At 52.8% G+C, this 16,016-nt stretch overlaps 4 protein-coding genes across 4 annotated transcripts; all 4 read right to left on the minus strand.

Moving 5' to 3' along the window:
- Window positions 1-5,713: 5,713 nt before the first annotated feature.
- Window positions 5,714-6,839, minus strand: C8Q71DRAFT_720543 (uncharacterized protein; the record flags this gene model as incomplete). Its single annotated transcript, XM_047921370.1, has 2 exons — window positions 5,714-6,249; window positions 6,584-6,839. The coding sequence occupies 2 exons, from the start codon at window positions 6,837-6,839 to the stop codon at window positions 5,714-5,716; spliced, it is 792 nt and encodes a 263-aa protein (XP_047784271.1).
- A 1,518-nt stretch (window positions 6,840-8,357) lies between these two features.
- On the minus strand, window positions 8,358-9,838 carry C8Q71DRAFT_853710 (uncharacterized protein; the record flags this gene model as incomplete). Its single annotated transcript, XM_047926968.1, has 5 exons — window positions 8,358-8,830; window positions 8,878-8,952; window positions 9,003-9,207; window positions 9,259-9,461; window positions 9,511-9,838. 5 exons carry the CDS (start codon window positions 9,836-9,838, stop codon window positions 8,358-8,360), a joined length of 1,284 nt encoding a protein of 427 aa, XP_047784272.1.
- Window positions 9,839-10,304: 466 nt separating this feature from the next.
- Window positions 10,305-11,630, minus strand: C8Q71DRAFT_853711 (uncharacterized protein; the record flags this gene model as incomplete). Its single annotated transcript, XM_047926969.1, has 3 exons — window positions 10,305-10,657; window positions 10,718-11,141; window positions 11,607-11,630. The coding sequence occupies 3 exons, from the start codon at window positions 11,628-11,630 to the stop codon at window positions 10,305-10,307; spliced, it is 801 nt and encodes a 266-aa protein (XP_047784273.1).
- Window positions 11,631-14,870: 3,240 nt separating this feature from the next.
- Window positions 14,871-15,756, minus strand: C8Q71DRAFT_878405 (uncharacterized protein; the record flags this gene model as incomplete). The annotated part of the gene is made up of 2 exons (XM_047928440.1): window positions 14,871-15,367; window positions 15,418-15,756. 2 exons carry the CDS (start codon window positions 15,754-15,756, stop codon window positions 14,927-14,929), a joined length of 780 nt encoding a protein of 259 aa, XP_047784274.1. The 3' UTR covers window positions 14,871-14,926.
- Between the last annotated feature and the right edge of the window lie 260 nt (window positions 15,757-16,016).

The raw sequence follows: 16,016 nt of genomic DNA on the forward strand, positions 1-16,016 counted from the left end.
TAGCCTGTGATCGTCGCTACTAGGTATGCTATAATACATTAGTCTTGCTCTACGAGCGTGCACTGAGGCCTGTGATCGTCGCTACTAGCCGACCACCCGCACGCTCGCGCTGCTGCGTGTTTCATTATTGATGCCGTGAATTTGCAAACGCACATTGGTGGTTCGGCAGTGTCAGATAACCCACAGTACACACCGGCGAGGCTAGCAGTACTTGGAATCTAGATGTGGGAATCGAGCGCCATATGATTGTCAGGCAAACGATAGCGGACATGGTGCGCCGAGAACGGAGATTACCTGGATCCGATTGCGGAGATACTAACTCTGATTCGCCCAATAACGGTGTAATTGGTCGCGTGGGCAGCGAAGCGGATGCAAACGTAGGTCTGATTCCTGCATACACGATGAAGTGTCAAGTCAGCATTGTGGCAGTCGGGTTACGGATGTCCGGAGATGACCAGGCTGTTGTCGAGCCGTGCCAATTGATATCCACGCTATCGGTTATACCGCCACCTAGTACGGAAGCCTCATGGAAAACATAAAGTGATGGCGCGCGGATGCTTCACACATGGGTGACTGGGGGAGGAAGTGCGCGTCTGACGCCAAAACGCAGATACCAAAATCATCGAGAAACGTGCAGCGCTGATGCCTATTGCAACTCGAATTTTCGGAATCACCCCAGGTCCACAGAGATGCGGACGCGCCAAGGGTGAATAGGTAGGCCGTGATTCTGAGAAAGAAGAAGGCGGCAAGGGCTACAAAGATAGGACTAGGAGACCACTTGCATCGCCAAAAGCGCATGTACGTCGTCTGAGATAGTCAGCGGTTATCGTGCATTCCATAGCATTCAACACTTATCTCAATGATGACAGTTGATTCTGTAACTACATTGCTGTTGTCTGTAGTAGTCTGACGAAATCTCAGTTTTCTACTGCAACACGTTATGAATTCAGGTTAGCACTTGCATCTGTAGGATGAAGCTGTCGAAAGGCGCGACATGTAACGCCTGCATCAGAAAACCGTCAGCATGGGTGAGATGCTTGTCAGCATGTTTATGACTTAGCAATGAGCTTCGTTCGACAACCTCCACACGGTAGCACCTCACTGCGCTGCTGTAACGATCGCTTGTATTCTCACTCGCAAATCACACTTCACAACCCATAGTAATCCAGAACCACTTGATTATTCACCACGGGAATACATGCAGAGCAGCCGCGGGCTGCAGCGTGAGGACGAACACACCCGTCGTAGAGGCGGAAACCAACGTTCCCGCGGCACCCTACAGCCGCGACATTCGAGCCGGAGTGCGGATCGTTTGCGCACTCTCCCTGATGAAGAGCTCGCACGCTGGTAAGCACGTTACGCCTGCGTTCCTTTCGCCCAAGTTGCCCACAAACGCGAAGACGACGTCTGCGTTCGCACTCCTGAGCCTAGTGAGGTCGCTAATGCAGCCTGCAGACGCTAAGCGCTGCGGATATGTCGACAGTTAACGTGCCGGTTCACTGGCACCATCGCCTGGAGAGGCGCGGGAGCGATAGCTACTCAAGCCAGAGTGCCGCGTGCGAGCAAGAGACAGTGCAGGGGCGCGGGTAAGACAGTTTGCAGGCGGGCGAGACGGTGAGGGTGAGTGGCGGTGGCGGGGCGCGCAAGCAAGTGTGTGGGTGAGCTGGCAGGTGAGGATAGATAGAAGTAGTACTCACGCGGGCATCACGGACTCTCCTTCGTCCTTCTCAGCAACTCTTATAGCTAGGGTGCTTGAAACCTCCCGCATTCCAACAGGCTTCCAAACGGCCACCGCTGTGCTAGTGAGTCGCGGATGAGGGCGAGAGCGGCGGGCCCTATGGCGAGCGCCACGGGTCCAAAAAGGAACCCGTGCTCTGCACTAGATCTCGGACTCAGCATACGTGCAGGGATTGCATGAGGAGCATATATGCACGTTATGGGTGCATATATGCGCCCGTGTTATGTATATGCGGCTGTGTTACTCACATGTTAGGCTTCCGCTTCTGTGTACTAGGGTTCTTCAATGGGACGCCGGTGGTCAGACCGGGCAGCCTCCGGTTGCTTGTTCTGGGATTGAGACTTACTGTTGGGTTTTCGCTGGGAGCAGCACTAGAAGCGGCAGAGGTTGAGAGCATGGTGGTGGTTCGAGGACAAGAAGCAGTTACTGAGAAGCACGTTGCGTCTCCCTGCATGACATTGAGAGCGCGATGGAGTCGCCCACGTGACCGTCGCGTCTCGCCACTGTGGCTGAGCGCTGAGCTCTTGCGCTCCGAGTCTCCGACTTATGCCTGGCGATGCGTGCTCAGGGCATACTGATGATTCTCTTTCTCACTTTGCTTCTAATGTACTTGCTTCTACACAAGCATCTTGGCTGCAAGAAAGACTGCAAGAATTTGCGCGCTTTGAAGGCCCACGACTCGTCGTGCAGGTCCAACTCTAACGGACAGTATTTGCTAGTATCCACAAGGCAAACTCAGCTCTGCATTAGTCGACAAGCTCTGGGAAACGTCAATTGACCACAATGCTGCTCCAGTGACCGAAGACTCTGGTAGCGCGGATCCGGCGCGCGCGAGTGAAGCGGAAGAGGGTGCTTAGCAACGAAGAAGACTAGGCTATCAATGGATCTACGACGAGTCGGAAGATGATTGCTATGAAGCGGCTGACGACGAGCCTGAAGTCGAGGGAATTCCTGACGGCGACGGCGCTGAGGAGGAGAGGGCAGACGACGACTCCGAGTCGGATGAGCTTGAAGAGGATCTCGGTGGTGAGGATGCCAGGGAGGAGATGTGGGAGGATGAGTTTGACCACGAAGGCTATGCATCACCCTAGGTCCAACTATACTCATTCTTGGTGTTGTCGCAAGCCGACTGACTCTGTCATTTACAGCGAATGTTGAACATGCACGATTTCGGGCGCTTTAGTAGGTACAACACGATGAATTGATTATTTGCTCCTGCGACCATTCCAAATGCTGTTTATGGGTTTCTACGACCTGAAATTCATGCAATGAATGCATCTAAGAATGTCTTGGGTCCTATTCGGACGAGCTGAGCTCGTTGCTGTGTTTACTGATGAGCGCTTATTTCGCCAGTCCTGACACAGAGCCCGGTACGCGCGCGTCCCGTACACTTCTTGCCACTGAGCATGTTCGTTGTCACCACCCGCAATATCCTGCAATGTACGTATGCGTTCTGACAGCGCTGAGCGAGTAGTGCAGTATTCTTCATTTGTCTTAGTCTGTCTGCTGATTTCTGACCGACGTCCTACAGTCTTTACCAATCACAACGAAAACCAGCCGCCATTGCCAATCACAACAACATTCAATTATCGTCAAATATCTCATGGTATCGCACAGCGGTTTGTCAGATCACCTCTATCACCTGAGGTGGCCCAGTTGCGCTTTTGCTGATGTGATCTCACGGGAACCTATCCTCGACTCCGTAACGCAGGAACAACATCGGGTCTCCGCCGAGTACAATACAAAGTCGGTCACCATATTTGACTCGATATAAAGGTCGAATGCCCCGAAAAGCGTCTGCAGGCCACATACGCACATACATAGCGCGGCACACGGAATCGTTTGGCAGTCTCATACTACCCGCCCAGTGATATTCTTGACTCCTGCTCGCCGTGTAGTCACCATCCGCGACCGCGTGTAACGGATGGTGGCTACATAGAGGGTACGACCGTCAAAAGTCTCTGCTTGAACAACGCTCTGGTGTGTGTCAGTATACACCGGGTGCCTTCGCTCGGAGGTTGACAGTGTGTTATATCCTAAACTCACGCTTGCGACAGCTGATTTATAGCACTGGACCGCCGTTTCCCGAGCTACGTATGTACGAGCGGACATTCGACGAGCCGTGAGCTCCATAGCTAAATATCCGATGTGGGTGAAGACAAAAAACCCATAGATATGTATACTCTACGCACCAGTCGAGACTACGGCTGTTGTACAAGGCAGGAGCTCTGCCGGCGGTACGCCGAGCCCGCTATCGCCAGGCTTTGCGACACGATATCACCGTGCCGTCCTTATACTCCGCGTCGTCGTAGTCCTTCGATGCAGGGTTCTCGAAGGTATGAGAGCAGCCAGACACTGTCAGACTACTTAGTAGTGGCTCCCGTACAGCCAGGGCGGCATTTTGTCTCCTGATGGCAAATGCAAGCCGTTCGATGTTTCTGCCAACGGGTACCGCATTCCTCTGCTCAGTTTATTCTGCATCTAGTAAGAAGTTTCCGTTTAGATTCGGACGTGGCGAAGCAGCCATATCCATCGTATTGAAGCCACTGGACGCGGCGATTCGTGACCGTGACAGAATACTTATACGCCACAGTACGTTGGCATGCGCCCGAACATCAGCTGGCTTCCTCATGCGTTGCCACCTGCCGTTCCCACACTTACTTACTTATTAGTTATGTTGACGCGTGTTGTTGACAGATTCTAATCAGTATTCAGATCCGCCGATCTCCTTACCCGTGAGCATTTCCTCAGAGTTCGTCGACTTAGAGACTATCCTCGCTGTCTGGTGCACGTGAGTTCCTTCCCAATATGGCTTGGTCTCGTGCTGGTCCCCTCTGGACCTGCTCTGTGGGCGCTTCTGGCTGTGGCCCGGGCTCCCGCCCCCGCCAGTCACATGATAGGCTTCTCGCCGTCGTGCGCCACCCGCCTCCTTCCATTTGCGTCCTCGCCGGCGCTTTCCTTGCAGCCCCTGCCGCCCCCGCCGGCGCTTCCTCACCACCTGCCTTTCTCGTCCTCCCCAGTGCCTTGCACGTGCCCCTCCCGCCCCCGCCTGCGCTTCCTCGCCACCTGCCTTTCTCGTCCTCCCCAGTGCCTTGCACGTGCCCCTCCCGCCCCCGCCGGCACTTCCTCGCCACCTGCCTTTCTCGTCCTCCCCAGTGCCTTGCACGTGCCCCTCCCGCCCCCGCCGGCGCTTCTTCGCCACCTGCCTTTCTCGTCCTCCCCAGCGCCTTGCACGTGCCCCTCCCGCCCCCGCCGGCGCTTCCTCGCCGCCTGCTTTTCTCGTCCCCGCTGGCACTTCCCCTTACATATCGTATCCTCAATTTTCTCTATGTAGTACTAATATGTCTTATGATGTTGGATTCATGTGCTGTTCACGGTTGGGTATGGACTGTCAGCCGCTCAGACTGATGGCGCAAGACGCTCATCAGGATTTCGTGCAATTCCTCTGAGGGCCCTGTCAGGGGCTTCATAAGCGCTCAGAACGCTTCAGATTGCATCAGAATGGCTCATCCGGCCAGTTCTCAAGGTGTTAACTTTTTGTGAATTGTTGTTGTCAGACAGGATTTTCAGAGAGCATCAGAGATTGTCAGAGAACATCAGAGTGGTCCAGAGTGGTCCAGAGTGGTCAGAATGCATCAGACTCTCAGTTACTTCAGATGTCATCATATGTTTAACAAAAATATATCTCCGTTACTATAGACACTATAGACGGTTCAACAGGTACTACAGTTGCCCACCATACGTACTAATGCTCCGGCACTTGCTCAGCACGTCCGTTGTGCTCACGCGTCTTCTGGCTCACCAGCTTCGTCGTACTCCTCTGCTTGCGCGTCATGCTCTGCGTCTGTGTCGCAGTGTACTCACCTGGGCTCTGGTCTGCACCTCACAAAACGGGCGACAACGATAAGTTGTTAATGTCGCTCGTCGGCGTGCTGCCTGTTGCGATGTACGACGACGGCACAGGCGCGGGCGTGCCTAGCTGGTCCAGATGGCGGTACTCTGCAAACTAGCAGCGCTGCTGAGGGATCGTGTCCGCGGTCGGGACCGACTGCGCTGACGATCTCGTCTGCATGCCCTGTCGCGCGGGAGCCTAGGGCTGCGCCTGCGACGGCTGCAAGTGAGTCCTGCTGGGGAAAGTTGAGACGTAGCTGCTGCTGCTGCTGAGAGAAAGACGTGCCGTCGGGCATAGACGACATATTCGGCGGCGTCACGCTCGCGTAGCCGCCACGCCGCGACGACTGCAGGACATGCCCGGCGCTGCTGCCCGTACTCGAGATGGGACACGCTGTCCGCCTGGGCGTAGCCAGTAGCACCGACCTCTGCGTACTGCCCGCCTTGGGCGCCGAAGCTCTCAGCCCACACGTCGTAGTCCGACATGCCACGCTGGTCCTGCTGCTGCGCTGACTGCGCGGGATCGTAGAGCATGGGCGGCGCGCCAAACATCGGAGGCTCTGGGTGAGATGAGGACGATGTACTCATCTTTTCCTTCCTTCCTGCCCATCCTTCGCCCCCTGGTCACGGTGTTCTTTGCGCATCGCTGGGGTATTAGTTACGGCTGTTGGGCCATGCTCGGCTTGTGGGGTGCGTGGCGCGTCGATTCGCGTGCCGACGTCTCTTACGGACGGACTCGCACGCTTGCTCTCGAGGTAGGCGGCAAGAAGGCGATGCGGCGAAGGTAAGAGATTGCGGTGAGAGTGCTGAGGCCGAGGGCGGACAGGGGCGGACGTGTGGTGAAGTGCGAGGAAAGTAGCAAGCGCGCGTCAGTAGCGTGACGTGGCTGAGGCGCTTAGCACTTCAACCGCGCCTCCGAGTCGCAGCCTCCATATCGACGCTCGTGTCCTCTACCCTCTACCACCTCCCGCTCGCGCATCCACCCGTTCTTTGGCCATTGAGCGCTGAGCACCCACCCGCCCACCGGCCTACCCGCCCCTCTGACCAGCCGCAGTTCATCGGCCTCCGCTGGCACCACCCTTCCTGACGTGGCAGAGCTCTGCCAGCTGCTGCTCGACCTCGACTTCCACGGGACGTTCCGCACGCTGTGCGCCTTCCGCCCGAGCGTGGACGAGCCCGTGCAGAACGTCTTCGTTTTCTCGCGCTTCATGATACGTCTCATAGCCTCGACATCGCCAAGACTGGCGCGCGTGGCCACGGTTTCAATCGAGCAAGAGCGAGTAGTGGGGACGGAGTGCGAAAGGGATGTGGAGAGGATGCGCGAGAAAGGTGCGTGTGCCTCTACGACGCTGCTACATTGTCTGCGCCCTGCCCTCCGCCTTCTTTGTTCAGCAGTTGCAGTCGCACCCATCGGTGAGTCGACGCCCGTCGCGCAAATATGTCCCGATGCGCCGTGGCTGGGCAGTCCGCCGCGCCGATCTCGCCACCGTGCTGGCTGGGGCAAGACTGCAGGACTACTGGGTAAGCTGCTGCGCATCTTTGTGTCTGTACCGCTTCCTACTCTCTCTTACCGCTGCCTTGCACGCGCCCTGAGCTGCATGCAAGACCCGGGTCCGCGTCGAAAACCAGTGCCTCAGCGGGCGGCCACGCACCCGAAATGCGCGCCGCCATGCCTTTGCCGCGCCCAACGCACCTCGAAGTCAGATATAGCGCGACGGCTTTCCCCGCCTCCGAGCTATGGACAGCCCTCGATGTATGTGCCCCCACATTCAGTCCTGCCCCTCACGCGCAGCCTGTGTATCACGTAGATCCAAGAGCTCCCCGGCGCTCATTCTCCCGGGCTCGACGTGCCCACTCCCTTAGGCCGCGTCCCTTCACCGCCCTCACCTCTCCAACGCAGCAATCAATCTAACTGACCCTTTGTCCATGCATCTTATAGCCACAGCCCTCCACTGATGCGATCAACGAGGATTGCGACCCTCACGTCCGTCTGCACTCCACATGAGGATGGAAAAGATCTTGGCGATGCCGCCGACGTGTCGTGAGAGCAGTAAGTCCCCCCCCCACCTACACACTCAGGCTGTGCTCCGACGTGTAGACATAGGACGTGTAAACATAGATATTATGATGATTGTAGTAGACTCAAAATTCATTGCTTTTGCACCTATTTTCATACAGTAGGGGTTTCCTGACGAAATGTATGATTCTGCTGTCTGACGTACTGTGCTACCTGACACTCTGGCACTATCTGAGGCCAGATGAAGTGATCTGACGAGTTATGATGTCTGGAGTGCTCTGATAGGCTCTGAAGCTCTGAAGGCCGACTGTCAGACACACATACCGTCAGAGATTGCACAGTTTCCTGATGCTGCGGGTTGTTATTCTATTTGTCAGGTGTCATGTGTCATCAAATTACTATTTCTGGATGACCAAATGCATAAGCACACACACGCAAAACTCAACTCGACGAGGGCAAACATTGATCGTGTATACAGTATCCAGGACAACACAAAGCAAGACAACGGTGAGAGCATTGACGATGATAGCAAGATAGCAAGTAAGACCGATGAGTAACAGACAAGAAGGGACAGCATGTATGACGAGAGCGAAGCACAACAAGCAGGTACAACAAGAGCAAAGCAAGACAGGTACAGCGAGGAGGCAGGAGTATGATGAGGACGGACGGATAGAAGCATCATGAGATTATAGAAAGACGTAACATAGCGACTCAAGCGGCACCACCTTCATTGTCCGAGTTATCAATGAATTCGGCGCTCTTTGGATCCAAAGGCTTCTGCGTTGACTTGCGTGACGTCCGAGGACGCTTCGCCAACGGCTGTGACTCAGTCCCGCCGTCATCTGTGTCGCTGCCAGGATCCACAGCATTGGCAGCGCGTTTGCCACGCAGAACACCCTTGTCTTGGCGTTCTTTACGAGGCGCGATCTCACCACTGAGAACTTTACGGTTGAACTCCTCTTCGCGCCGCACGCGCTCAGGCTCCGGGAGGCGGTAGAACCGGCATGAGCCATCCTTGAGGGCTGAGAGGAGTTTCTGGAGGGGCGGGAGACTGGTGCTCATCTCGGACGGATTGATGAACTTATCAAATGTCCAGCCCGTGACATTGATGCCAAACTTCACAATGAAGTCGCGTTCGAAGTTGACGTAGTTCATGCGGACGTGCTTGTTGCCGGTCAAATCCACTGCAGGCGGTTAGATCTCAGCCTCGTGAAGATAGCGACATACGTACCGAGTTGCTTCTGGATCACACTGCGGATCTCAGCCTTCAAGAAGTCAGCGCGTTCCTTCGCAGTGCGTAGGAACTCTAGTTGGCTTGTGAGCGATGTTTGGAAGAGATGTAAAAGAAAGACGCACTCATAAAGTCACACCCCGCAACGGCAAAGGCCTCAGCCAGCGCACCAATGTTTTCAACATCCCACCCCTTTCGAATCGCCAATCCGAGGTACGTGTTGATATGCGGATTCGTGAAGTACCATCGAGGGCTGTAAGGGATGCCCGCCTTGCTCTTGAAGACGCAAAAGAAGCCCTGCATGCCCGTGCGCAAGCAGAGCCCATACATCTGCATGTACAAGGTGAGTGAAGAGGGACAATGAAAGAATATTGCACTTACCTCGAGCTCCATACGGCCACTCGTTGCGTTGACATCATTCAGAACTGCTCGAACCGTGAGACGAGCACCGAATTTCTTTGATTGCCGCACATCCTCTAATGGGGCCTCGAGTTCAGCTTTCTCCTCTAGGGTCAAGCTGTAATACTCATGCTTTCTCTCCCGTTGGACGTTAACCATACGACGTGTTTGACCTGGGGCGGCACCTGTGCATGGCCTGAGAATGTATGGGGCGCAGAGTCAGACATTACACACCTGCGTTTGCTTCCTTCACTACCTTACTTGACCAGGCGTTGCACGGGTTCTGTTTCCGTGATTCCTTCGAACGTGAACCTTGAGAGAACAGGAGGTGAAGGAAGTGCTCTGGCGTCTTATTGAAGTCCTTGGCCATTTCCTCGGCGTATGCAGTGGTGTACGCGTGCCATTTTTCAATGCGCGCGCTGATGCTTTCTTGCTTCTCGTTGCGTGCAGCCTCCATGGCCTTTCGCTGCTCAGGTGGGAGAGGAGGAGGAGCCAGGCGCCGAGGGGGCTCCTGTGGCTTTGCCGTCACAGCAAAAGACGGGCCATAGGTCACCGTCGCCATGTCTGGACAGCGCACCTCAGGAGTCACGCACGGAAGCCAGAAGGCCGCAGAGGTGGGTGGACGTGGGTGCTGCGTCAAACATTTCTTCGAGGGCACTACCTTAAACACTATTCACGGGCGCCAGGGGTTGACTCTAGTTTTGACGTTAGCAATGCAACCGGGTAGGTGACGGTGACAGATCAAAGGATTGAAGCGAACATGAAAAAATGCGCAGACAAAGGCGCTTGACATTTGGGTGTGACTAACACGAGCACAAAACAAGAATACAGAACGAGAACACTGCAAGAACACGACCGCACGATGAGAGCACAACTATACAACACCACAGATACGATGGACATAGCACAAGAAAGCAGCGAGGACAGAACGTACAGCAGAGACGACAGCAGAGACGACAGCAGATCAGCATACACAACCGAATACCAAGAAAAACCGCTCCAAGAAAAGCCACCGACGACGACGGGACCTAACGCCCAGTGCCCTGCAGATCCGCCTGCATCGCATCACTGAGCTCCAAGGCGATGGCCCCGCAGTCCTCAGCGACGACGTGGAACTGTGTCATGAGCTCACCTGCGAGAAGTCGGGGCCAGACCAGCGCAGCACTGCTACCGGCGACCTTCTCACAAGTATTGTGAACGAGGTAATCAAGGTGATGATTCTCGATGACTTCTTGGACGGCATGACCAAAGCCCCGAGCATACCGCGAGCCTAGTTCGCTTGCTGCGGTGCTAGTGGCGCCCTGCACGCTCAGATGAGGCTGAGCCGAAGTCGAGGGCGATGCTGTGCCTGAGAGTGCACCACCAGGCGTAGCTTGAACACCTAGACAAAGGAAGTCAGCTCAGTAGACAAATACGAGGCATATCTGCCAATTGTACGTACCACGGTTTGCCGACAGCCTCTTCTTCAAGTCCCGGATGACCTCCTTCGTAGACCCCAGGTCCGACATGAGCTTCGAGTTTGCCTTCTGCAAATCATCCCTCTCCAAGCGAGTCACGTTCACATCGTGTATGTGATTTTGGAGTACTAAGTCGTGCGCGACAATCTTTGACTGCGCATCAATTAACTCTGCGTTGAGGGAGGCGATCATCGCCGTCTTGTCCTCAAGGGCAACGTCGAGATCATGCATCATCTGCTCGTATCCCTCCGCGTGGCGGTGTAGCTCCTCAAGCTCGTCGAGGAGTTGCTGACGAGACTGCGTACGCTTATCGCCATCGTCGAGGATTTGGTCTATCTGGCCCTTAGGGCGACCACGGAAGATGTAGTGCGAGGTGCCGCGACTGTCGGGGAGTAGGGAGGTGACGGGCTGAGTTGGAGCCCAATGAGTGTACTTTTACGTTCCTAACGGTACACCCGGGCTGCATATTCCCCGTTGTCAACGGAAACCCGACGCCGGCCGGAGAAATGTGTCCGGAGGTTGCAAACCCACCGGCCGGCACCTGAGGTGCCCATTGTTAGCAGACTGGCCGGTCTTGTTTTGAACGGACCGGCCGGCAATAGGGCAAATCAACAAGTGTTACTGAACAATGGTCCGGAATTTAATCTATGGTTGTAAATGGACCGGCCAGAGATCAGGCACCTACATTTATAACAGACCGGCTGGGACTCATATACCCACATTAATAACAGACCGGCCGGAGCTCATATACCCACATCATTGATGCACCGGCCGGAGCTCATACATTCACATTATCAATGCACCACCCAGAGCTCATATACCTTGACTTAGAATGCACCGGCCGGAGTTCATGTACCTACATTTATAACATACCGGCCGGAGGTCATATACCTGCATTGCAAAAGGACCGGCCGGTCATAGTCTACCTACACCAAAAACAGACCGGCCAGGCATGACATACTTACACTACACATGGGCCGGACAGTCATAACAAACCTACATTAGAAATGAACCGGCCGGTCATATGGAATCTGAATGATAATTGTGCCAAACATCCCAGAACACATTGTCAAAGATGCACTGAGGTTTCTGGACCATCAACACACTGGACCTAGGTTTTTTGGGCTTGGAATACATTGACAAGCGTTCCCTTACATGCTCCCAATTTTATCAGGTACATACAAACCATGCCCATGCTTCAAAAGCACCATAAATGAGCTTTTCTAGCCTGGAAACAGACCAGATCCAGGTTTTCCAGGCTGGAATTGCTTCAAAGGCTATTCTTGCACATGTGTTTAGCTCCCTAAATCATATTTACAACAGGTCTGAGCCTTATACACCAAGTCGGAGTATTTTGCACAATCGCTGAGATTCCACAAAGTCCCGGCGCCGGGGGTGCACCAAGTTGCGGCGCCGCAAGTGCTCCAAGTTGCGGCGCCGCAGGTGCACCAAGCCTCGGCGCCGCACCGTCTCGTTAAGCGCCGAGAAACATCGCTCGGCGCCGAGACTTGGTGCACCTGCGGCGCCGCAACTTGGTGCACCTGCGGCGCCGCAACTTGGTACTACCTCGGCGCCGAGTTGTGCTAAACCTGAGGAATAATGGAGTTTCTAACAATGATCACAAAAAGATTACTGATGTTTGTTACACCAATGACCTTTTGTAGCTCATCTTATAGGGAATGTTAGGTTCATTAGGAAATCTCCTAATGACACTACAAAGGTTTGTATGTGGTTACTTATAAAAAGTGATGTTTGTGTCTCATTGTGTAGGGAATGGTCTGTTGATAAGTAAATCTTCTATTGACACTTCAAGGATTCTCAACGGTTAGGCCGGTACAGCTGCTTTTCCTGTTCCGGCTGGTAAGTAAACTCACTAATGACACTACAGTGTGTTGTATTTAATTAGTACATAATGAAATTAAGACAAAGGAACACTGTAGGAACAAGAGGTTGATTATCACAAAAGAATACATCATAGTTACAACCCTGCATCAAGGTTGAACTGTCTAGCATTTACAGAAAAGTCAGTGAGTTCCAAATGTAGGCTGTAGCAGAGCAATGTACCTAGGACCACATGTGTTAATTCTATAGAATGTCTCATATTCATCTGGGATTGGTTTCTACATACAGATATATATGTAGGGTGTGGCCATCATGATCATAGCAGAATGTATGAGGATAAATGAAACATGTATCAGCAACCCATCCATACATGACTTGATGAATGTACTTGTTCATCTGGACACATGTTGGCACAAAAGTTGTACATAAAGGCAACAACTTATCACTTCAGAGACATATCACTAATTGTGCATGTCCCTGCTCCCTTCTTACTCTCCTCACCATGGCAGTATTCTTTGCCCACATTAGGTTAGTGGCTATAATGTATGTTCATACAGCCAGCAGCACATATGCCAAATCTCATAGCTTAATCTTCCAAGCTGTAAGTGCTACCAACTTTAGTGTGGGCGCTAGATCAGCCAGAAGTTGTCATAGTACTACACATTTGTAATGTAGTGTTCTGTCTACTGTACAATAACAACAGCATGAGATGTACACATCCTTGTAGTCTCATCATAATAGTTGCTTATCAACCTAATGTTCCCCACAAGATGAGATACAAATATGTGTAGTGTTATCAATAAGCTTACTTACTGGCTGAACAAGAAAAGCTGCTGTACTGGCCTAAGCATTGAAAATCCTTGAAGTGTCAATAGAAGATTTACTTATCAATAGACTATTCCCTACACAATGAAATATAAACCTCACTTTTTATAAGTAACCACATACAAACCCTTGTAATGACATTAGAAGATTTACTAATGAACCTAACATTTCCTATAAGATGAGCTACAAATGTACAAATTGAATACAATATACTGTAGTGTCATCAGTAAGTTTACTTACCAGCCAGACAAGAAAAGCAGCTGTACCGGCCTGACCATTGGAAATCCTTGAAGTGTCAATAGAAGATTTACTTATCAACAGACCATTCCCTACACAATGAGACACAAACATCACTTTTTATAAGTAACCACATACAAACCTTTGTAGTGTCATTAGGAGATTTCCTAATGAACCTAACATTCCCTATAAGATGAGCTACAAAAGGTCATTGGTGTAATAAACATCAGTAATCTTTTTGTGATCATTGTTAGAAACTCCATTATTCCTCAGGTTTAGCACAACTCGGCGCCGAGGTAGTACCAAGTTGCGGCGCCGCAGGTGCACCAAGTTGCGGCGCCGCAGGTGCACCAAGTCTCGGCGCCGAGCGATGTTTCTCGGCGCTTAACGAGACGGTGCGGCGCCGAGGCTTGGTGCACCTGCGGCGCCGCAACTTGGAGCACTTGCGGCGCCGCAACTTGGTGCACCCCCGGCGCCGGGACTTGGTGCATCCTCGGCACCGGGACTTTGTGGAATCTCGGCAATTGTGTAAAATACTCGGACTTGGTGTATAAGGCTCAGAGCTGTTGTAAATGTGGATTGGGAGGCTCAATAAATGTGTTCTGATGCATTTCCAGCCCAGAAAGGCTGGTTTTGGTCTATTTTCAGCCCAGAAAACTCAATTTTGATGATTCTAAAGCTCTGGAATGGTTTGCATGTGCCTGGAAAATTGGGAGCATCTATGGGGATGCTAAAAATGTATTCAAAGCCCAAAAAACCTGGGTCCAGTGCATTTATGGTCCAGAAAACTCAGTGCATCAATGAATATGTTTCCAGGATGGTGGGAGCAATTGATATTCAGGCTCCATATGACCGGCCGGTTCATTTCTGATATAGGCATGCTATGCCTGGCCGGTCAATGTGTAGTGAAACTATGTCATGGCCGGCCGGTTTGTTTTGTGCGTGGGTACATTATGACCGGCCGGTTCTTTCTCAATGTAGGTATATCACCTCTGGCCGGTGTGTTATTAATTTAGATATATTACCTTCGGCCGGTACATCATAAACAAAGGTATATGACCTTCGGCCGGACCATTTGAAACCATAAGGATGCATTCCGGCCGGACTATTTCCAAACACAGGGATGAAATCCTGCTGGAGTGTTATAAATGTGGTTGCCACTCTCCGGCCGGTCCATTTACAACCATAGATTAAATTCCGGACCATTGTTCAGTAACACTTGTTGATTTTCCCTGCCATCGGCCGGTCCGTTCAAAACAAGACCGGCCAGTCTGCTAACAATGGGCACCTCAGGTGCCGGCCGGTGGGTTTGCAACCTCCGGACACATTTCTCCGGCCGGCGTCGGGTTTCCGTTGACAATGGGGAATATGCAGCCCGGGTGTACCGTTAGGAATGGGTATGGTCCGCTCATGAATGTGTGAGTTGCTTGTGACAACAACGCGTTACCGTCTTCCTGCATGGTGAAGGACCAGTTGAGCTTCTTGCGGGCGAGGTCCTCAAAGCGCTGCACGGCCTGCACGCCAATCTCCTCTGCAAATTGTTGGACAATACGGGCCAGAGCCGGCTTGGCAGACGGTATTTGAGCGAGGATGTGAGGCGGGGCGTAGACATGGATACGCAGATCCTGAGGAAGAGGTAGGGTACCAGCCGGGCGAGCACTGGGCTGTTGTGTACCAGATACATGGATTGCCACCGTGCACCCTCCGTCGATGCGATCCAATGCCGTCAACTAGACAAACACTTAGTAGACGAGAGAACAGACTGTGAAAACGGACGTACGGAATCAAACGCCAAGTTTTGTAAATTTTCGCGGAACTGCGACCGCACACGCCGACCATCCACTCCTGTCCCTGTCTCCTCACGAGCCTCTTTGAACATAGGGTGGATATCATCCATGCCGGCAGTGTGACGTCCATCCTTGTGAGCACCAGCAACAAAGAAGGCAACATCGGCGGACTCAAGCTGGGAGCGATATGTTGGCGAACTAGGCTCCAGAGCACGATCTAACGCTTGAGCGAGACGTTGGAGGCCGATAGGATTGAAGCGGAGGCGAGTGATAGCCTCAGTTGCCCACTGGTGTCGCTCTTCTCGACGTTGTTGGTCGGTGTCGGTGGGCATCGTGAACACGCAGGTACGGAGGGGTGGTGGCTGAGAGCAAATGGCTACTGAGTGAACGTTCGGAATCTGAGCGCTGGACTCACCAAACCAGCCCGAACCAGGCCCGAACCGTGCAACTCTCTTTACGCTCGTTCCTTAGTGAGCGTTCAATTGTCCCAGGTCACTGTTTGATGTAACGTACATGTTCTGAGAGTAAAATGTATTCATGAGAGCTACGGGTACTAGTAGTAGGCGGCTTCACATACAGCAAGTTCACCGTT

This window comes from Rhodofomes roseus (assembly GCF_022264815.1).
Source record: "Rhodofomes roseus strain CIRM-BRFM 1785 chromosome Unknown C8Q71scaffold_2, whole genome shotgun sequence".
NCBI lineage: Eukaryota > Fungi > Basidiomycota > Agaricomycetes > Polyporales > Fomitopsidaceae > Rhodofomes > Rhodofomes roseus.